A 23,328-nucleotide genomic window follows, 5' to 3' on the forward strand; every position below is an offset into this window, starting at 1 on the left:
GATTCGTATATACCATGAGTCGAAATTTCCCACCTCCATAACTCGGCCAAAAATCAACCGATCTTCACCAGGATTGGTTTTTTGTTCATGGTTTTCCCTCTAAAATAATCTGGCATTTAAATCTGACAACACATTTTCTTGTCGAAATTCATGTCAGAATCTTACCCCTAGGATTCGTAAATAGAGATAGGTCGAAATTTCCCACCTCCATAACTCGGTCAAAAATCAACCGATTTTCACGAGGCTTGGCATTTTATTCATGGTTTTCCCTCCTTAACAATCTGGCATTTAAATCTGACAACACATTTTTTAGTCGAAATTCATGTCAAAGTCTTACCCCTAGGATTCGTATATACCATGAGTCGAAATTTCCCACCTCGATAACTCGGCCAAAAATCAACCGATTTTCATGAGACGGCATTTTGTTCATGGTTTTCCCTCTTAAATAATCTGGCATTTAAATCTGACAACACATTTTTGGGTCGAAATTCATGTCATAATCTTACCCCTAGGATTCGTATATAGACATGGGTCGAAATTTCCCACCTCCATAACTCGGTCAAATCTCAACCGATTTTCACGAGGCTTGGCATTTTATTCATGGTTTTCCCTCCTTAACAATCTGGCATTTACATCTGACAACACATTTTTTAGTCGAAATTCATGTCAAAATCTTACCCCTAGGATTCGTATATAGACATGGGTCGAAATTTCCCACCTCCATAACTCGGCCAAAAATCAACCGATTTTCATGAGACTTGGCATTTTCTTCATGGTTTTCCCTCTAAAATAATCTTGCATTTAAATCTGAACACACATTTTTGGGTCCAAATTCATGTCATAATCTTACCTCTAGGATTCGTATATAGACATGGGTCGAAATTTCCCACCTCCATAACTCGGTCAAATCTCAACCGATTTTCACGAGGCTTGGCATTTTATTCATGGTTTTCCCTCCTTAACAATCTGGCATTTACATCTGACAACACATTTTTTAGTCGAAATTCATGTCAAAATCTTACCCCTAGGATTCGTATATAGACATGGGTCGAAATTTCCCACCTCCATAACTCGGCCAAAAATCAACCGATTTTCATGAGACTTGGCATTTTCTTCATGGTTTTCCCTCTAAAATAATCTTGCATTTAAATCTGAACACACATTTTTGGGTCCAAATTCATGTCATAATCTTACCTCTAGGATTCGTATATAGACATGGGTCGAAATTTCCCACCTCCATAACTCGGCCAAAAATCGACCGATTTTCATGAGACTTGGCATTTTGTTCATGGTTTTCCCTCTAAAATAATCTGGCATTTAAATCTGACAACACATTTTTGGGTCGAAATTCATGTCGAAATCTTACCCCTAGTATTCGTATAACGAGATAGGTCGAAATTTCCCACCTCCATAACTCGGCCAAAAATCAACCGATCTTCACCAGGATTGGTTTTTTGTTCATGGTTTTCCCTCTAAAATAATCTGGCATTTAAATCTGAACACACATTTTTGGGTCGAAATTCATGTTAAAATCTTACCCCTAGGATTCGTATATACCATGAGTCGAAATTTCCCACCTCCATAACTCGGTCAAAAATCAACCGATCTTCACCAGGATTGGCTTTTTGTTCATGGTTTTCCCTCTAAAATAATCGTGCATTTAAATCTGACAACACATTTTTTAGTCGAAATTCATGTCAAAATCTTACCCCTAGGATTCGTATATAGACATGGGTCGAAATTTCCCACCTCCATAACTCGGCCAAAAATCAACCGATTTTCATGAGACTTGGCATTTTGTTCATGGTTTTCCCTCTAAAATAATCTGGCATTTAAATCTGAACACACATTTTTGGGTCGAAATTCATGTCAAAATCAATCTCAAAATCTAACCCCTAGTATTCGTATATAGACATGGGTCGAAATTTCCCACCTCCTAACTCGGCCAAAAATCAACCGATTTTCATGAGACTTGGCATTTTGTTCATGGTTTTCCCTCTAAAATAATCTGGCATTTAAATCTGAACACACATTTTTGGGTCGAAATTCATGTCAAAATCAATGTCAAAATCTAACCCCTAGTATTCGTATATAGACATGGGTCGAAATTTCCCACCTCCTAACTCGGCCAAAAATCAACCGATTTTCATGAGACTTGGCATTTTGTTCATGGTTTTCCCTCTAAAATAATCTGGCATTTAAATCTGAACACACATTTTTGGGTCGAAATTCATGTCAAAATCAATGTCAAAATTTAACCCCTAGTATTCGTATATAGACATGGGTCGAAATTTCCCACCTCGATAACTCGGCCAAAAATCAACCGATTTTCATGAGACTTGGCATTTTGTTCATGGTTTTCCCTCTTAAATAATCGTGCATTTAAATCTGACAACACATTTTTGGGTCCAAATTCATGTCATAATCTTACCCCTAGGATTCGTATATACCATGAGTCGAAATTTCCCACCTCCATAACTCGGCCAAAAATCAACCGATTTTCATGAGACTTGGCATTTTGTTCATGGTTTTCCCTCTTAAATAATCGTGCATTTAAATCTGACAACACATTTTTGGGTCCAAATTCATGTCATAATCTTACCCCAAGGATTCGTATATACCATGAGTCGAAATTTCCCACCCCCATAACTCGGTCAAAAATCAACCGATCTTCACCAGGATTGGTTTTTTGTTCATGGTTTTCCCTCTAAAATAATCTGGCATTTAAATCTGACAACACATTTTTTTGTCGAAATTCATGTCAGAATCTAACCCCTAGTATTCGTATAACGAGATAGGTCGAAATTTCCCACCTCCATAACTCGGCCAAAAATCAACCGATTTTCATGAGACTTGGCATTTTGTTCATGGTTTTCCCTCTTAAATAATCGTGCATTTAAATCTGAACACACATTTTTGGGTCGAAATTCATGTCAAAATCTTACCCCTAGAATTCGTATAACGAGATAGGTCGAAATTTCCCACCTCCATAACTCGGTCAAATCTCAACCGATTTTCACGAGGCTTGGCATTTTATTCATGGTTTTCCCTCCTTAACAATCTGGCATTTAAATCTGAACACCCATTTTTGGGTCCAAATTCATGTCAAAATCTTACCCCTAGGATTCGTATATGGACATGGGTCGAAATTTCCCACCTCCATAACTCGGTCAAATCTCAACCGATTTTCATCAGGATTGGTTTTTTGTTCATGGTTTTCCCTCTAAAATAATCTGGCATTTAAATCTGAACACATATTTTTGGGTCGAAATCCATGTCAAAATCTTACCCCTAGAATTCGTATGTAGACATGGGTAAAAATATTCCACTCCCATAACTAAGTCAAATATCATCCTATTTTCAAAAGGTTTGACCTTTTGTTTATGGTTTGGTCTCTAGATCAATTTGCCATCTACATCTGGGAATATTAGTTCAAAATTCATGTGTATATCAAATATCCTATATAGACATACATCAAAAAAAGAGGGGAGTTTTGGACCGTTTCGGTTAACCGACCTAAAACCTACCTATTTATCTTCTCCGATTTGTATTCTTAAATACGCAGCAGTACGTAACTCGTCTCTAAGAAAACTGTTGTCCAGAGTTTTGAATGCCACTGAAGTACTAATTAGCAAGATCCCCGCACATATTGCACATCTACATACGCATATATTTATATATAAGCTGAGCGACTTAAACCGAAGGCTGAATGTGAAAAGCCAATGGCATCTCTGGGGCATTTATGCACAGCTCTTAAGCGCCTTAGTCTGCACCAGATATGGTAAGGGGGGTTTGGGGGAAAGGGTCAGAGCTGGATAGACCGCAAGAATTAACCGCCAACGGGTCGTCGTGATAAGCCAGCTTCTTGGACTGGCCACAGACACAACACATCGCAGGCAGTCAAAACCGAATTCTGTTGCCCAACCGCATAATTACCTTGCCCAGGCTCATGACAATTTAACAGCCTGGCATAATGTGACAGGGGCACAAAGATGCAAAGGACATAAGCACACACACATACACACACACACAGGACATCTCCGGCAGGCAATCGCCTTTAGGTGTCCGGCAAATGTTATCCTTTGCGGTTTACACATCTCCATTTGTCGCTGTGAGGTGTCCGGAAGTCCGGATATCCGACAGCCAAACAATGTTTTTATTATAAACAAAGTAAAACAAATTAGCGGCAACAAGCCACAAAAATACAAAATGCAAAAAAATGCTGTAAAATAACTGAAAAAAGGCAAGGTACGAAGCACAAGACCCCACAGAGCTGTCAGCGCGCTGCCAGTGTGCGAAATGGTTGCTATTTTAATACCCTTTCCAATGGAGTATTCCTCTTATGAAAGGGACCGTAGATGCTTATAATATTATATTATGTTACCTAATTGAAGCATTTCATGAACAATTTTGCATAAATTTAGTATTTGGAACTTAGATATAATATAACTATTTGAGCTAGCAAATGATAACCCTGATTATAGTGTTGGAAAACGCGAGTAATTTATCGATAGTCGTTGCAGTTAAATGAGAAGGAAGATCTATATCTATATCTATATCTATATCTATATCTATATCTATATCTATATCTATATCTATATCTATATCTATATCTATATCTATATCTATATCTATATCTATATCTATATCTATATCTATATCTATATCTATATCTATATTTATATCTATATCTATATCTATATCTATATCTTTAAAAATCGAAAAATTGAGCTTCTGAGCTCGAACCGACGTCTTTTCGCTTGCTGGTTCAACGCTCAGGCCTGACAGCCACGCAGGCTCATGAGGTGACTTTTGCTGAGCACACATGTATGCCTGCTTTGTTCTCGATACTTTACATTTAAGCTTTGAGCCAGTTTACAGTTCGAATTCGTCTGAAGTTCCGTCCATATGTTCGCTCAAAAGGAAGCTTCTCGAAAACTTTCTGTCAGGGTATTTGAACTTTGCCAGACCAGAGCATATGACTTTTCCAGCTCGTTTTTCATATGTTATCCTTTCACGGACACTTCATTATGTGGTTAGGTGGCGGGCGTAAAAAAAGGGTTTTTTATAAACGCACACATATAAATATACATATATATTTATATTATATGTATTTTTAATATAGTAATAAAAAAGGGGCGGAATATGTTGCGCGTGCTGTTGTTTTTTTTTTTTGCTGTTAATTGTTTTGAGTTAATTTAATGCCAACCAGGATCGGCGGGTGTTAAAGGACAAACGTGTGCTGCTAATTACCAACGGGCAACAACAAGGACACGAAGACAGAAAGGACACGGCGAGCAAACGGAGACTGGAGCGCGGGCCAGGTGTCTCAGCAAACGTTGGGCAAACGCACATTAATGAACTGTAACTGTGACTGTAAATGGAACTGGAACTGTGGCTGTAACTGGGCAAGGACACGGCGCAAGGTGCGAATGGCTGCTGCTGCTGCTGCTCCTGCTGAAGAAGAAGAAGAAGGACATCAACGCTTTGCTGTGCCGCAGTTAATTAGGAAATTAAATTGAGTAAAGTGCTTGAGCGTTTTGCTTGTTTGCCAGCGACTAACTACGAGAGTGTGCTCTACGAGTGTGTGTGTGTGTGTTGTGTGCTTTGTGTGTGTGTGTGCTGTGTGTGTGTGCTGTGCTGTGTGTGTGTGCACACACGCCTCAAAAATAATTAAGCGTAAAAAAAACACAACGTGCTAAGCGCTTGAGCTGTTGCTCTCTCTCTCGCTCTCTCGCTCTCTCGCTCACGCATTCCCAATTGATCTATGACAAGCCCACCTTCCGCCCGCCCCTCACACACACAAGCCCCCCCTCCTGTCGACGCCCATGCAAACAGCTTCTTGAGCCGCCAACTGGCTCCTCTTACGCACACCTCTTACTCCTTCCTTCTTCGATTCGTGCTCGTCTCTGGCTGGGCTGGATTCTCGCCTCCAGCCCACACTCTTACACAAGCTAGCCCCCTTGCTATCCCCTCGCCCTCGCCCCCCCGGGGGCACTTATGTACAAGTGGGCTACGGCGTGCGTTGCCTACTTTTAGGCGGCCTGCCATTCATTTTCATTTGCCCAGTGGATTTTTGCGCCTCTTTCGCCACGTTCCCGGCGCTTCGGCTGCGACTGCGAGTGTGGGAAGTGGGAACTGGGAACTGGGACTCTCCGGCACGCTCTGGCTCCCAGAGTGCTTCGTCTTCGTGGCAATTGCTCTTATCGCATGTTTGCCGTTAGTTTTTTGGTATATAACGCGCGCGTGTATCTGTGTGTGTGTGTGTGAAGCACGCACCAACTGGCTGCTCGGAAGGCGGAGCCAGTGGCTGCCTATCGGGCAAGAGATTCAATGTGGTTGCTTTGGAAATTGTTGAAGGCTCCACATCTACTTCCCAGCGCAGCTCCACCTACGCCTCCGTCTGCGCCTCCCACTCCCACTCCCACTCCCTGTCGCCTCCGTCTCGCTTCTCGTGTCGTTCTCTTGCATAAAAATCCAGGCCATTAATTATAATGGATATGGATATATGCATTTGACCGATGCATGGGCTTATATCAACTTTATCCGCTGACAACACAAAAGCAAAACAACAACAAAAAGCTGAAGAAGCAGAAGGAGAAGTAGGAGTAAAAAAAAAAAGAAAAACAAATCTCTGAACATCAATCAAACTGGAAATCATGCTAAATTATATCAGACACAGATGACGGCGCATCAACTAAAAATTACAGAGCTCAAAAAATAAACCAAAAAAAAAGTAGCACAAAGCCCTCGACTTTAGTTAGATAAATAGTAAGACGAATAAGCATATACACTTGCAATTTTGTGGCATTTACTATATAATAATAAATATAATAAATATAATATATAATAAATACTAGAAAATATAAAATAGTTTAAAACATGTTCTGTTTCTAAAGCTTTATTTCAAACCCCTTCAACATTTTTTGAAGGTTTTCAGATTGGATTCATATTGACATATTAAACCCAATTAAAATTAATAATTCATTTCATAAACAAAGTAATCTTTTAAGCTGTTAAACATAATATTGACCTATAGAAAAGATTTCCAGCCAGCAGATATCTTATAGATATTTATGGGAAGTATTTGAAGAGTAATATAGATAATATATAGCATTATTATATAGTTAAGCCGGGAGACACTTTAATAGAAAATCGAGTGTGTTGAAGGACAACATTTGGTTTTTTTAATTCTGGATTTTAATAATTTAATATTTTTAATATATATCATGAATATGATAATATCTAATCCCTTTTATAAGTTTTAGTTGAACTCTACGAGGTCCGGAAAAAACAATTTTTGTTTTAATTTGTATTTTCCGATATATTCAGCGCAATAATAATATAACAATTGCAAATAATAATACGAATTTTTCCTGAGCCGTTTTCTATTTATTAATTCATTTCGAATAGTTTTTGGTTCTTGATCTAGGATCTAGTCTTATGTCTTATATGTCTTATATTCTGTAAGTTATTTAGTTTCTGCTCGAGAAGCGTCATAAATGAACATTGAATTGAGTATAGAAAAAAGTCAGCACAGCAAATAGTTGTAGAGTTTACCTTATAAGTTGTGGCTGAAGGTTTTGCAAGCATATCTGCGCATATGCCGAATAGTTCTTTGTCCTCTGGTTAGCCCAGAGGAGATCAGAAAACAATTTGTATATAGAAATTGAATAGCTTTATTGGCCATTGTAAAATTCGAAGCGAAAGCTTATGCACAGCTTTGCCATTTTGTATACACTGCAGTCGCAAAAAGGGATATTTGTTTTTTTGCAAATGGCAAATAGAAAATGTTTTAGCGGAAATTTGATTTGAAAAAGCGTTTTGCCGGCAAATAAATGAGATTATGTGCTGCCAAAATGTGTGGAGGACACTAACGTGTCCAGGGTCCAGGCTCCGCAGTCCAGAGCCTGGACCGTCTCTCAGCTCGGGGCAATCGAGGCATTAAAAAATGCAAAAAATTATATATCAAAGCAGTCGAGGAAGGAAACGGATGACGACGGCGACAAAGACGAGAACGTGGACGTGGACGTGGACGAGGAGTCCGAACAGGTCCGTTGCACGTCATATGAAATTATTATATCGCACACACACACACACACACACAAACACACACACACACACTAGCCTGACATTGAGGATATTCCTACGTGCTCTGGCGTCTGGCAAAAAGCAAACCTTGGCCCCGGCCAGCAGAGTCATGCAAAATAAAATAGCTACAATCAAAAAAAATTCGAAATTTTGTTAGAAAATTGCAAAAAATTACACATACCTCATGTATGTGCCACAAAAAGACGCAACAAAAAACTAACCAAAGACACAGCAAACGAGGCGAACGACAACAGTATTGACGGCAGCAGGAGAGGGGGGGAGGGGGAACATGGTAGGAGAGGGGGGAGATCCAAAGGGAGCTTAGGTTAATGCACAAGGCCGCCAAACTAGCACGACTGCAGCGAAGTTCCTCGGAGAGGGGAATGGGCGAGGAGTTGAGAGGAGAGCTATGGAGCGTATACTTAATTTTCGGGGAGTTAAAGCTGCGCGGGGTTTGCCAAGGAGACTCTTATTAGGATATAAGTTAAATATATATATTTTGTTTATCTTTTATGTGTTTACTGCATATTATTTATATATTTATATATATATATTATTATCTATCAATGCCCGACAAAATGTGTTAATTAGAAACATATCGATAATTGACTCAATTGATAGTTTCTGTTCCACATAAATAGATGGCATAATTGTATACACTTGTAGAGGGTATTATTCTTTTGCTGAAGATATCTCCAACAGCAAAACAAATATATTTATTAGAAGCCGGAATGCCGGAATCCGGAAGCCCCATGTACGTCTCTCCGCACATCCGTCTGTCTGTTTCTATATCGTCTTGTAATTTGGCTTGGGTTCATCATTCATTCTGTAGTAGGCAGCTAGTCGAAAAGTAGGTTCTTGTATGAAGAACTTATTTGTTTATCAAGATATCCTGCTTATATATGAGCCACATCTTATCAAGATCGCGCTATTATAATGAATAGCTTAAAGGCGGAATAGGTCAAAAGATGAGTTATGCTATGGCCATATATTCTGCTTTACACAACTCTATTTTCTGTTTTCAACAAACTCAGCATTTACGAGCTGCAATACTCTCAGATGTCTCAAATGTCTAGGGTATTAAATTTTCGAAGTGCCAAAGATATTCTTACTTTGCTGATTTTCTATAAATTAGGTTCTCAAATATATGCAAAGGTATATAGGCTATCAAGCTCAGCTCTTGCTATATTTATTTACCACGAAATTTACTATAAATCAGAGTCTTGATGAAATACTTGATAAAGCAAACTATCTAAAAATAATAAATTATATCTAAATTTAATTCTTATTATTTGCCTTATGTTCTATTTAATAGAAAATGGCTTGGCCCTGCTTCAGGTCTTTCGCCCACGCAGCAGCTGCTTGTGCTCTTTGCAGATGCTAATAAAAACAGATCTTAATAAATCAAATTTCAGCTTTAATCATATATGAGTAGACTCCCCCTCCTCCCCCTGGCAGCCCTTTGCTGTAGCAATAGGATAATAAGCGCAGACACAAGTTCATATATCAAAAGCAAAGCGCAGCCCCAAACACGTGGCGGCATGTCTGCAATTTCTGAAGTATTTTGCTTTTTCAAATATATAGATATATATATGTTGGCAGAGGGGGAGGGCGGGGGGATTTCCCACTGAAACCGAAAGCTAGACAGATCCTTCGAACACTTATCGCATTCAACATCATTTGCATGCGGCAAAATCGAAAAAACCTGAAACAAATAAAAATCATGAAATAAATTAGAGAAATACAAGAACGCGAGCAGGACGCGAGCAGGAAGCCGGAAATGTTAGATGCCAGCCGAAAAAGAGTTGCAAATAAAGCCAAAAACAAAAATCTATATATATTTATAAATATATGTGTGTGCGTGTGTGTGTGTGTGTGTGTGTGAAGGCAACAAATATGCGGGCAGCGCAGACAGTTTTCTAGTTGATTTTTTGCAATCTGCAGTTTTGCTGCTGCCGCTTTTGTATGAAACGTCGGAAATGTTGCTACAAGACCCAAACCCAAGCCTCAAATCTCCTTCTTCATCCCATTCCACCCAACACTCAAACCCTAAGCCGCGTCTGTCTGGAGCTGAAGCTGCACCCGTGTCTCAAACCAGGGCCACCCCCTCCCCTCTCCCCTCTTCGCTGCCCACACACAGCCAAAACATGCTCCACACTTGACTGCAGCAGCGACTGCGGCTCTGCCAGTGTCTGGACACGTCGTTCACGTGTCCCCCCTCTCTCCCCCTGTCACTCTGCTGTGTGTGGTGTCCTTCAGTTGGCAACACCTCGCGACGCATTTGTGGCATGCGGCATGCGGCATGTGGCAGCAACCACCGCGTTTAATCAGCGACAGCAGCAGCAGCAGCAGCAGCAGCAGTTGTCCGTCTGCTTCTTCTTGGCCATCAGCTTTTATTGTTGTTGGCCCTTGCCTCGCTGCTTGCCTCGCTGCTTGCCGCGCTGCTCGCGTCGCTGCTTGCCGCGCTGCCTGTTGTTGTTTAGATTTCTTTGCCCCTACGTACATATTTTTGGCTGTTTTTGGTGGCCCAACCGTTTCAATATTTGCACTGCCAGCCCCCTTGCCACCCCCCTTCGCCTCTCCCTCTCAGCGCTTACCATTATTTCCTGCTGTGTCTGTGTCTCTTCTGCTTGCAACCCCCTTCCCTCCCCCCTTCACCCCATCCCTGCTCGTCTTCTGCGCTTCTATCATATATCATGTTCAGGCGCAACACCTTGCACAACTCCCAGCCTCATCCCGCCACCCCTTCCTCCGCCCTCTTGGCACCTGCCTCGAACATCTTTTGGCCCAAACGCTTTTTATGCATTTTCCATTATTTCACATTTCAATTTTCAATTTACCAATTTGTTGTTTCATTCTCTTTTTTTCTCTTCTTTTTTTTTTGCCAATTTTAATTTATATTTTTTGCTTTGTTTTAGTTTTCTTTACGTTTTTGCTAGCTTTAAGCACTCGCATATCTTTAAGCTGAGCTGGCGTCAATTGGCTTCGTTTATGCGTGCAACATGTGGCAAGCTGCTGGCGGCGCGTGCCACAGTTGCCCTTTGGGGGCGTGTGTGCAGCACTTAACAAATCTTCAAGCAATAAACACCACACACACACTCGCACACTCGCACACACTCGCACAGGCAGGGGCTTAGCATGTGGCATGCAGCTGTGGCGCCCCTTAATGCATGCTGCAATAAACATGCAGCAAGCGGCAAGACGCCGCACAGCACAAATCTGAATGCGCCACACACACACACACAGAGAGAGAGAGAGAGGAAGGAACACAAGGACCTGCTCCTTTTCGCAGAGCTCAGACAACAATTTGTAAGCCAACACACGCCCAATTAACCAACAAGAAGAAGAAGAAGCAGCAGCAGCAGCAGCAGCAGCAGCTGTGGCAGTGGCAAGTGGCAGCTCCTGGCCAGTCGGACCCTGTGACTTTTGGCATGGCCTTGTGGCATGTGGCATGTGGCATGTGGCCAGCTGCCTGCTGCCTGCTGCCCATACAGCATAATTTTTCAAAGGGACACACTTTGCAGCTCGCCACTTGACTGAGCATTTGCTTAGCAGCTGCCCCTCGCCCCCCAACCCCCCATGCCCGCCTCCTTTTTCTGCTCCTTCTACTTCTCCTGCTACGTCTCTGTCTGTTTGTGGTAAGTGCCACAATTGTGTGTCAAGGTCGTCTGCTGCTGCTGCTGCTGCTGTTGTTTCCTGCTTCAAGACGATGCCCCAAACGTTGTGGCACGAACGAGCACAATAACGTCTCCAGCCCGGGCGAATGCCTGCAATTATATATGTGTGTGTGTGTGTGTGTGTGGCAAGTGTATTGTGTGGCAAGCTCTGTGTTGGTGGATGGAGGCAAGCTGTCTGCTCCGGCAGTTGCCGTAGACATTCTTGGGGAATACCTTTTAGCAACTCAGACTTGTCTGACTGCGGCTCCTGCTCCTGCTTATGTGTGTGTGTGTGTGTGTGTGTGTGTGTGTGTGTGTATGCTACTTATGACTGTTGTTGTGGTTCTTGCTGCTGCTGGCTTTTTATACCCTAAGCCCAGTGCAAAGAGAGGGCATATTCTTTTTGTGCAACTGTTAGAGGCAGTTGACAGTATCTCTGACTACATTTATGTATATAAAAGTATATATATTCTTGATCGGGAGGACGAGCTGGGTAGTTCTGGCCATGACCAGCTGTCTCTTATTTATACTGCCCATTCTACTTATTTGTATGCATATATATATTCTCCTATACCACACGCAGCATTTTATTATTGTTGTTATCGATATCTCTGCACATTTCCGATAGTAAAAATCGATAAAAATCCATTTTGAGACTTGAATTTAGGCATAGCTCGAGAATTATAGAAGCTAGTTACGCCAAATTTGGTATATAGTTACTTGAATAGTTTTTACAGATAAAAAATAAATCTTTTTTTATATGCCTATCCCCGTTCCCCCTCAAAACTGAAAAAAGCTCATTTCTAATGCTAGAGCCTTGCGCCTTGGTATGCACACACTTTTCTGTGCCATACTCAAGCCATGAAAATTTCATTAAGATCGAACTTCAAATACCCGAGTTAAGCTAGAGTACATACCCTATACTAAGAGGCTAAGCGAAGAAGAAGAAGTAGCGAGGCCTGCATGTGTGTGCGTGTGTTTCCCTGTGCATGGAAAGAAGCTCAAATGTTTGCAACAGCAACTCGAGGGTATGTGTATGTGTTGAGGGTATTTGCAAGTCGGGCACACCCGTCTCGAACATTTGGGCTGCTGCTGCCGCTTGTCTGCCGCAATTTTACACTCGAAAATTGTGTGAAAATTGTTTTTCTTGTTGTCTTGCAGTTGTTGTTGTCGTCGTTTGGCCTTTTGCCTTTTTGTTTAAGATTCTGTGGCTTGTGCATTTGTAAATAATCTTGTTTTACATCGCATCCGAGTCCGAGCCAGGAGACTGGAGTTTGTCCGTCCGGCTCCTGTGCCGGGCAATGCCGGTCAAAGTTTGAGGGGCGGGGCTGCCAACCGGACGGCTGCATAATTTATGTGTGAAAAGTCTCTCTACGGCTCTTACTCTCTCTGCGTGTGTGTGTCTGGCTTAAGAATTTGAGGCTAAGGTTTCTTGTGTGTGTGCGTGCGTGTGTGTGTGTGTGTGCGGCAGCTTGAGTCAATTATGTTGCACAGATATCGAGTTAACAAATTAAATGCCTCTTTGCCACATGCCACAAACTTATTGGCTTTAAACAAACACTTTAATTGTTTGATTTTTGGGCGAAGCTCTTGAGCCTTATATTGTTAATTATAGCAGGATTATTGAATCTACATTCACAATTGCGCACAATTTATTGTGAATAGGGGCTTCAGAAGGGAATCAACTTAATCACATATTACATGTTAATTATATATATGTAGATATCTATGTAGATAAATAGATAATTCCTCCTGAGTTAACTCGAACATCTATAAATACGCCTATTTCTGCGAGACCTTCTTTTCACACAAAACACGAGAATAACTGTCTAAATACCCTTCACGAACCGATGCCGGACGCACGGGTAGGCCATGCTAGAGGCATCTCAGTCTGGCCCTCTTGCCCAGCATGACTTTTTAGACAGCCTCCAAGGAGTCTGTGGACTCTAAGCTAGCAACATCGAAGGACATCATCCTGAAAGCGGTTACGGAGGCGCAAATCTCTCAGCTTCAGTATTTACTCCCGAAAAGTCCGAGAAGGACTTGAAGGCCCACAGAACTCCCGATCTACTCAAAAGTCAAAGCACAGGCCTCTTAGCGTCGGATTAGGCAGTCTTCCACAGGGTGCTGAGGGTTGGGAATAGTGGTGAGGGGGTGGGGTGATCACAAATCCAGAAAACTTGGGCAAAAGTTAACCTCAAGCCGAAAAGCGAACTCCGCAAACGCCTCTGCTGAACTGCGGGCCATCCGTTTGCCTCAGCAGCTTTCACACCAGGCAGGAGTCTACTTACCAAGAGTAAGAGGTGAGATGCTGTTAGCAACGGCAGCTTGGCGCTGGGTAAAAGGTAACTCCTAGTCGGGCATTTCGAGAGGGGTAAGTAAGGAGCTATACGGCCTTGTTTTTAAGTGAGAGCTGGCCCGATTGGACGCAGTGCATCCAACTCTGCCAATTAATAATAATAAAAGGGGACAGCAAAATATTTATTCTTTGGATTGGCGCTGGCCAGACGTCTTTAATCTGTCGTCGACTGTTCGTTTCCTTTATACAAAATTAATCTGTTATTAATCAGATTAAATTTAGATTAAATTAAATTTATTTGTTTACAAAAAATCTCAGGCTTGGCTTGTAATCCTGCTAATGCCAAAAATTAAGTGACTTAATAATAAATAGAATTAAGTTTTTTATTTAAAATCTCGTTTTTAACACTTTCGAATTTTATATTTAATTTGTAAACATTTAATGAAATCAAACATAGATGGCGGCACTGTGCAATTCCCGAAAATTGCCCTCAAAAAGTGGTAGCCCTAGATAAGGGTTCTTTTCCTCGCTAAATGCCTGGGGTATTTTTGTTTTATCCGGAAGGTTCTTATTCGCACTAAATGCCTGGGGTATTAATCTTTTCACCCAAGGGTTCTGTTCCGCACTAAATGTCAGGTACTTTGCTTTTATCCCAAGGGTTCTTTTCCGCACTAAATGCCTGGGGTATTTTTATTTCATCCCAATGGTTCTTTTCCGCACTAAGTGCCTGGGATATATATCTTTTTCTCCAAGGGTTCTTTTTCGCACTAAATGCCTGGGGTACATTTCTTTTATCCTATACAAACACCAATATAAGTCAGCGCATGCGTTCCACTCCAGTTCTACTGCATCAAGGTCTAAATATTATATAATTTCAGTTTTAATCGATTAAGGTGTTTAAAAATTAGTTTAAAATACTATTTTTAACTGATTCCATGCAAAGTGGAAGACTTTAAACTTCAATAACTAGATCTTAACAGCATTTTAGCTATGTTATGTCCACTTTTTCGAAATGAAATTTTTATTGACAATTGTTGCGCTATTATGATATGTTTATATATGATCCAGACACGCAACACACACGCATAGAAACACACATGACATATATAAATAGTTCCTATTTCGTTATCTCATGCAGTTGCCCTTGAATAAACATACTATTATCTACAGCTCGCCTGATCAGACGCAATTGCTGTGACTATCAGCGAGATTCCAAAATATAAAAGATTTCAATCATTCCTCGCACTTATGAGCAATGCCCCAGCTAGACCCTGGGGACAGCTCATGCGCCTTTCGAATCGGTTCCAAAGTTCGCGCCCAGACATCGGACATTACGTAGTTTCCAAGCGATTCAGAGTTATTTAGACGCCGCCACGAAACAGCCATAAAAATCGAACGATAAGAAATTATCAAGTGTTATCAGCAGTGCGACGAGTGAGAGAGAGTGTGAGAGAGTGAGAGAGAGAGAGCGAGCGAGAGAGGGCAAGTCCCTGGCTGATCTGCAGACACATTAAAAAGCATTAAGACATAAATACATATTGAAACATGGAAGAGCATTAGGAATAGGAATCCAGCCTTATCGCCGACATGCTGCCCGGCCATTTATCAGCCCAACTCTGAGCGGCGCTGCTAGAAAATCGAGCGATCCGTCTTCCATTCAGTTGAGTTCCAGCAAGAGCCGAGCGAGGTCTACACGCAACTCAATTTTATAGCAGCTGATACTAGCTAAACGCAGTTATTAAACCATAAAACACTTTGAAGAAATAAAAAAAATTGTTATAAAATTAAAATATAAATAGACATCATTTATATATATATATAATCCAAGGAAGTTTTAAAGTGCAAAAAAATAACTTAAAATTTGAATGAAAATATAATAAATAAAATATATTCAAGGCAAATTAAATATAAACTATAATTATAAAATAAATAATAAAGCATAAAGAAACTAAATTAAAAATAAATATATATAAATTTATACAGACTTAGAAATAAATATATATATTAAAATATTAAAATATAAATATAAAAATATAAAAAAAAAAAAAAAACAAACTATAAATGGAACTATAAATGTGTAAAGCAGCGTATTGAAATCTAAATCTAAAAGACAGTATATAAAAAATATATATATATTCTAAATAATATATATATATATATATATATTAGCTTCATATAATCACACACATTTCGCCTGACTGATAAGTCCGAAGCTCTTGGTGCAGGCGAAAAAAAAGAAAAAAAAAACAAAAACAAATCTTCAAGACGCGTTGCAACTTTTGAACTCGGCGCTGCGATGATTTCCCATACCGTGAGGTGAGCACAGAGAGCTCTCTATATATATAATTATATAGAGCAGCATGTCGCCCGATAAGCGAGTATTAAATTCGACTTGCCATTTGTAGAGTATTCAAGCTGATGTATATCGTGGCTGGCATACTGATTAGCAATGAGGAAATCTGCGATACGGTCGATCGCATACAAATCGCGCCACGCGTCGAAATGAAGTCCGATCCGGAGCAGCGCGGCGGCGGCGGCGGTGGCGGCGGCGGTGGCATCGGCGGCTTGGCGACACGGCCGGAACGCCGCGACTCGCCCAAATCGAAGCGACGCAGGAAGGTGAGCGTCACCGGACTGGCCGGCGGCATGGTGCGCGGCGTCACCAGCAAGGTGACCAGCCAGGTGACCAGCCGGATGGGCGCCCACTGCAGCTGGCTCTACAACATGCCCCTCATCCTGGGCCAGTGGCGCCGGCTCGCGCTCAGCTTCACCGTCTGGACCATACCCAACTGGCTGCTCGAGTACACGTCCAGCTACATCAGCCGAAAGTTCTTCATCAACAGCGACTGTGATATGATCTACAAATAGTCAGCTCCCTCTCTCTCTCTATATATATATATATATATATATGCCCCAGCAGCTGATCTGGGCATTATAGTTACACTACACGAGCTGTCCAACAACTGCTGCAGGAAGTTTTTTTTATTGGTAGCCCTCAAGTATATAGTATATAACATGTATATATAGTATAGCTATTGGAGAGCCCTGTTCAACTCAAACTCGAACTAGTCTCGCCGAGCAGCTATCCGGCTCCAACTAGGCACGCCTGCTTCTTCTGGCTGCAGTTAATACATATCCCAAAATCCAGTCGGATCGGTTCACTATATCTTATAGATGCCATAGGCAAGCCTGAAACACAATCTAGGTCTTGTATCGAAAGTTGATCGAAGCGCTGCTTAGTCAACTCTATTTTGGCACAAGTTTTTATAAACCCGACAAATATATCATATAGTTGTCATAGGAAGAACTCGAAATGTTTGATTCTGTTTGAAAATCGGACTACTATAGCATATAGAGTTTTTATAGCAAAGATCGTTTGTTTGATCAAATTTAAGCTAGAATTAATAAAAAGTGGATTACTTTATTACTATACTCATACTACTTTTATATATAATACTACAATATTATGATTTAGTTTATGTATGAATAACTGTTTTGATTTGTTTTAAGAAGAAACTCAAGAATTACGAGCATATTTAATTGTTCCACTATATCATATAGCTCCCATAGGAACAATATGACAAAAATCTATAGATTACCTTTATTTGTTCTTATAGATTATGGAATTTCAAGAAACTCGAGATAAGATTGTTTAAGGTCCAATGCAACGTAAAATATTTGAATTCCATTCTAAAAAGAACTAATTGAATAAACTCTGCAAGGAATTCTGTTCTGTTCCTCCCCAAAAGGAACCTTCTGCCCCCTCTATTCTCTCTAACCCTCTCCCACTTCCATTTCTCCACATAAAAGTTGACTAAGACACACAAAGAAGTGAAATTTATTTAAGTTTTTTAAGTGTTAGTGCTAAGATGCAATAGTTAGGCATAAGTTGAAATAAATTAAGTGTTGCCAAACATTTAGATATCGATTTGCATATTGAATATAACTTGTATATATATAAATATCTTTTAAGTTTGTGGTATATAGCATATGGTCCCAGCATAACAAGGTTTCGTACCATTTCTCGATGTCGGCCTCCTCTAATCGCCCTCGGCTATATAGTGCTCCGTGTTGTCTGGACTGTTGCCGCCGCCGGCGCCGCCGGAGCGTACATTGAGGCTATTGTGCAGCATATTCGCTATGCTGTCCACGTCCAGATTCTCATCCGTGGCCGAGATCTTGCGCAGAGCGGAGCAAACGATGCTTAGATCGCCCTTCAGCTCGCTGACCACGGCGGTTATCTTCTGGGCATTGGAGAGAACCTCCACGCTGCTCGTGTAGGGATTGTAGCGCACCCCAAACGGGCGCTGGATGCTCTCCGCAAAGGCTCTAGAGAGAGCGGGAGAGAGAGAGAGGGAGAGTGAGAGAGTCGAAGAGAGGCTGAAGATATTGAAGGGTCACCTACCGCATTTTCTCCTTGGCCTCCTCGAAGGAGTCTGTATAGTAGTAGGCATTCTGATAGGATGTGATGATGCACTCCTCCTTGCAGGTCAGCTCCGGATCGAATTTCTTGATCTTATCCCGTGCCGTAATGGCATGCTGCAGCTCCGCCACAGAGCTGAGCAGACCGGCGCCGTAGACCTTGAAGCTGTTGTCCGCCTGCTTGCACAGGCCAAACTCGACGGTGAAAAAGTACAGCTACAGAGCAGAAAATTACTTGAAGAGCATTCACAAAGGAGAAACTAAAGCCCAGCATCGGTTAATTCAATTGAAAACTACTCGAATACTCAATCAAACCAAATGACTCGAGCCGCAAACGAACAAGTTCGATCAAAAGCAGTTCGAACATGTTCAGTGCAAAAGATGCCATACAAGTCCGGACGATTAGTTCAAACACAGTCGAATTTGAGTCGAACTTGTTTGACTAGCTCGAACTTATTTGTTGCGTTTGTTTCGAGTATTCGATAGACTCCATTTGTCAATCTAAACGCGCTCATTTTTTTCGATTTGATTGAGTATCCGATACGGGTTTCGATTGACTCATAATTCCAAGTACACGTACCGTGGCCAGCTTCTCAATGTCTGCATCGCAGGCGCCCAGCGAGGCGAGGCCAATCTCCTGGGAGAACTGGGCAAAGCTCGAGTTGGCCAACAGCGGCATGTGGCCCAAAAGTTCGTGACAGCAATCACTGGAATTTGTAACACAATTAACTCACACACACACACATTCGGACACTTACGGCTCCGGCGTGTAGAAGGGATCCGAGGAGTGCCTTATGTACTGCGTGCAGTGGAACACGCGAAAGGCCAGTCCGGAGAGAAAGTCACGGGGCGAAAGGTAACCAGCGACGGGACGCAATTGAAAGCCCGTCTTGCGCTTCAGATAGCTGCTGACATCCTGCAGCTGCGGCAGATTGTCCTCACGATAGCCACAAAACTTGACCAGCTCCGGCCAGTTCTCCATGTACTCGGGCACCGCGTGCAGCTGATAAAGGCGATGCAGCTCCAAGAAGACGGTGCCCCTGCCCAAAACAACAAAGTTGCAAAAGCAACAACACTAAAATTCAATTGCCACTTACCAAGTTTTCACCTCCTCCGGCGTGTACTGCACGCGCGGAATGGGATTGCCGCTAAGAGGTGGAACAAGAGGAGGCAGGATGTAGCTGACCTTTAGGAAGGTGGGAAGCTTGGGGCTTGGACTTACTGCTTGAAATTGTTGGCTATGGCCGAGAACTGTTCGCGGCGCTTGCGATAAATGGGATCCTTGAAGCCAGGATGGTCGGCATCCAGGTCGGAGCCATACATGAGCACATTCTGCGCCTGATCCAGGTCGGATATCTTGCGCGGAAACCAAACCATGTCACCAAAGTCTGCGTCATATGGGAAAATCAATTTACAGAAGGCAAATCAAATTTCAAAATGTAAATTTCCCTTTATACCCTCTATTTGGAACTAGATAAAGGTTAGTTTAGTTCTTGATACATCTATTGAACCCCACTGGAACTAGAAATTCAGTTATTTGTACAGTCCTTGCAAATTTCTTTCTGAAATAATCCCTGAAGTTTTTTAAAATTCTCCGTGCACTCTAAATGTGACACAGTTTTATAGTCAACTTGAGGTTTTAAGGTCGCAGTTTTGTAGCCAAATTTTCGAGAACTAGTTGTGGAGTCACAGTAATAAGACATTTTTTAAGAATCACACAGGACATCATTGCATTCCGTTATAGATCCCCAACCCTACATTCGCATGTTTACCGTTCTAAAGTCCCAGTTTTAAACCCACTTTTCAGAGTCACAGTTTTGAAGTCACAGTTTTAGAGACTCCGTTTCGTAGTTGACGTTTCGGAGTCCCCGTTTTGAATAGCCAAATTTTGGAGTCACAGTTTTGGAGTCACAATTTTAAAAGCACAGTTGAAGTGTCACCGTTTCGGAGTTACAGCTTCGGAATCATAGTTTCGGAGTTGCAGATTCGGAGTCACAGTTTTTATTAGCCACATCGTTTTGAGCTCTTCTTACTCAGTATTTAAACAAGCGTTCTCCCATCCGTAAATTTTATGGGGAACATGTTATTTTACGGGGTATCTCTTGTAGGCTTTGATATATTCTTGCTAGGTTTCAATTCAATTCCATCGAGTATTAGAGACCCCTCACTCTCCCCAAGTATCAGAAGGATTTGGATGCAGGTACTCACCAAAACTGGAGCAGGCAGACAGGGAAGGCGCCCGGGCTAAAGTATGCGCATTAACAGACGTATAGTTAACCGAGGCGACCTCGCGATTGAGCATTTTCACCACCTGATCCAAGCGACGTGGATCGCACTCAACATCCACCAGGACGTCGGCCTGATTGCAGGTCGCCTCCATGGGCGACAGCTCCAGGTGCAGCACATTGATGCCCAGCTCCTGGAAGACCTGCAGCGCACGAGCCAAATTGCCCACCTGGTTCTTCAACGTGAACAAAATGGAGATGCGCTCGCCGCCGGCCGCAGGCGGACGCCCTGCATCGCCGGGCAGGCGCGCCGGCTCGGCGGAGCCCCCATTGCTCCGTTCCTGCTTGTTGGAGGAGGAGAACAATAGAAAATTGTCGCCAGGTGCCGAGGCATGTCGGGCGAGACTTGCGTGCGTTGAGGAAGCCCCCGCCGCCGCCGACTCCTTCTTGAGCGTGTGCAGCGGACTGCCCTGTTTGACGGCCCATTCCTGTTCGCCGCTGCGGTACAGCCAGAGGCCTAACAGACTCTTGCCCGATGCGCTCATTCTCATATGTATATATGTGATGCTGGAAGAAATTGACCGGCGTTGCCCGGTTCACATTAATATTGCTGAAAATACAAGAGGCAGCGAAATTCAGCCCAACCCCATGCGAATACAAAGCCACTCAAGTTGCGCCCACAAAGAAAAATGTAACTAAGTAAATATTCAAAAAATATTTTTCTCTCTTCTGTCTACTCGTTGGTTCAAACCCTAAGCTCTTAGCCTGCTCTCTCAACTGTTTGAGTTCTGCTTTTATAAATATTACTGCTTCTTTTTCTGGGAATAATAATAATAAAAGAGATTAACAAATATCAAAATTGTAATATTGCTACTTGAGTTGAACCAGCGACTTCTCGCTGGCTACCTAATGCTCGGACAACCAAGCCAAGCGTAAGTTAGTCTTGCCTTAATCAAACTTATAACTTCGCGAATATACCAAAACCCTGTCTTGTTGCTCACTTTCGATTCAAACGAAAGTTTCTGTAAGAAATTGCAATTTTCTAACTCTATTGTCTTGTCAAGAATAATCCAGTTACTTTTGTTGGTTGTATCCAAAATTCACTTTATTTCACTTTTATTCACAAATGTAGCACACGCGTCGTATACGCAATGCAAACGCAACGGCAACTGCAAGATCCTGCCAAGGCACAAGCGCCTTTTATAGCCAGCCTTGTGGCAGCACACACACACACAGACAGACACACACACACACACACAGGCACACACCCATTAAGATACATACATATTCAATTGTATTTATCAAGTGTGCGTAGCGAGATAAATTTGTTCAAGGATATAAAAGCTACAAGTGAGTTTCTTTTGCTCCACCTCCTTCTGGCAGGCTCTCTATCTCTATCTGTCTGTCTCTGTGTGTGTGTGTGTGTGTGTGTGCGCGTGTGTGTGTGGGTGTAGCTCGTTCTGATTGGCCAAATCACGCTGAAATCAGGCTAGCTCTAACACATGACGTCATTTCACTTTCTAATCAGCAGCAACAACATTTAATGCGTTAGGAGTTCGAGTTGAACGTTTATTTTATTTTACTTTTTTTTTTCTAGTTTTTTTTTTATATTTTCTTCTGTCAGCGCTTGACTTTCAAATGCGTTTGCTTAATTTATGCGGGCATGAAATACCGTGAAACGAGCTCTACCTAACCAAATGCAATGAGTTCCAATCGATTGCAATGAAATCGCAAAAAGCAGCAACAAATGTGAATTTGATGTTCTAATCTGTTAAAAAAAAATACTAGAAAAGAATTTGACAGAGCTAAGAAAATATTTAATAGAGCAGCACTTTTTACTTATTAAGAAAAGCTTTACAATCAAAAAAGTTTATTGTCTCAAATTCGAGAAAAACGCCATAAAATGAAAAAGTAATCCGAGCTATCGTTCTGTGGAGCCTTTTCGAGTTGGAAGAGAACTAAAACTTCGAGATATATTTATTTGAAATTCCTAGAACTTACCCGATTAAATCGGTTATGAAATCTTAACTCTTTCATTTTAAAGACGAGTGCATCGAATCGGTTAACACATAGTAAATTCTAGTTCCCTTTCTATGAACGCCTTTTCGAGTAGAAAACAATAACTCCTGGATACATTTGTTCCGAATTCTTTAGACTCAATGAAAAGGTACTTAGAAAACCCTTTTGTGAATCTAAAAAGGATTGTATCGAATCGGTTATACCTTAGCCAAGGTAAATTTGAGTTCTCTTTTTGTTGAGCATTTATAAGTTGCAAGTTTCCAAAACTTGCTCGACAAAAAAGTACTGCGAATCGGTTATGAATCATAACCGCTTTTCTCATTTTAAAAAAGAGGACATCGAATCGGTTGAGATTTAGCCATGCTAATTTCGAGCTCCCTTTCTGTTGAGCCTTAACGATTTCGCAGAGAACTATAAATCCTGAAATGTTGCGAATCGGTTATACTTTAGTCATTTTATAAAGGAGTGCATCGCATTGCTTAGGACTAAGTTATATTCAAGTTGCCTTTCCGAGTCGGAAGCGAGCTATACCATCTGCATACATTTATTGCAAGGCCCCAAAACTTACTGCGAATCGGTTACCGCTTCTGTCACATAAACTTTCACTGGACATCAG

At 41.6% G+C, this 23,328-nt stretch overlaps 3 protein-coding genes across 5 annotated transcripts in view; 2 read left to right on the forward strand and 1 right to left on the reverse strand.

Annotated features, from left to right (window-relative positions):
* LOC115762938 (JNK-interacting protein 1) overlaps positions 1-23,328 on the forward strand; it is a 109,968-nt gene that overhangs the window by 71,450 nt on the left and 15,190 nt on the right. The window lies entirely within an intron of this gene.
* Positions 16,100-16,926, forward strand: LOC115762939. The gene is made up of 2 exons (XM_030705319.1): positions 16,100-16,362; positions 16,452-16,926. The coding sequence occupies exons 1-2, from the start codon at positions 16,343-16,345 to the stop codon at positions 16,912-16,914; spliced, it is 483 nt and encodes a 160-aa protein (XP_030561179.1). The 5' UTR covers positions 16,100-16,342; the 3' UTR covers positions 16,915-16,926.
* LOC115762936 (tryptophan 5-hydroxylase 1) lies at positions 18,067-21,849 on the reverse strand. Its single transcript, XM_030705317.1, has 8 exons — positions 21,772-21,849; positions 20,677-21,260; positions 19,691-19,856; positions 19,566-19,616; positions 19,227-19,508; positions 19,049-19,175; positions 18,452-18,684; positions 18,067-18,375 (listed from the first exon to the last, which is right to left on the reverse strand). Exons 2-8 carry the CDS (start codon positions 21,242-21,244, stop codon positions 18,087-18,089), a joined length of 1,716 nt encoding a protein of 571 aa, XP_030561177.1. The 5' UTR covers positions 21,245-21,260; positions 21,772-21,849; the 3' UTR covers positions 18,067-18,086.

Source organism: Drosophila novamexicana, unplaced genomic scaffold (genome assembly GCF_003285875.2).
Source record: "Drosophila novamexicana strain 15010-1031.04,08,12 unplaced genomic scaffold, DnovRS2.1 tig00000644-arrow-pilon, whole genome shotgun sequence".
Lineage (NCBI taxonomy): Eukaryota > Metazoa > Arthropoda > Insecta > Diptera > Drosophilidae > Drosophila > Drosophila novamexicana.

Coding starts and splice junctions, on each gene's coding strand:
- LOC115762939 (XM_030705319.1), top strand. CDS start 16,343: ATGATTTCCCATACCGTGAG. Junction 16,363..16,451: donor ATGATTTCCCATACCGTGAG/GTGAGCACAGAG, acceptor TGCCATTTGTAG/AGTATTCAAGCTGATGTATA.
- LOC115762936 (XM_030705317.1), bottom strand. CDS start 21,244: ATGAGAATGAGCGCATCGGGCAAGAGTCTGTTAGGCCTCTGGCTGTAC. Junction 19,857..20,676: donor GTCTGCCTGCTCCAGTTTTG/GTGAGTACCTGC, acceptor CATATGACGCAG/ACTTTGGTGACATGGTTTGG. Junction 19,509..19,565: donor CCGGAGGAGGTGAAAACTTG/GTAAGTGGCAAT, acceptor TGTTTTGGGCAG/GGGCACCGTCTTCTTGGAGC.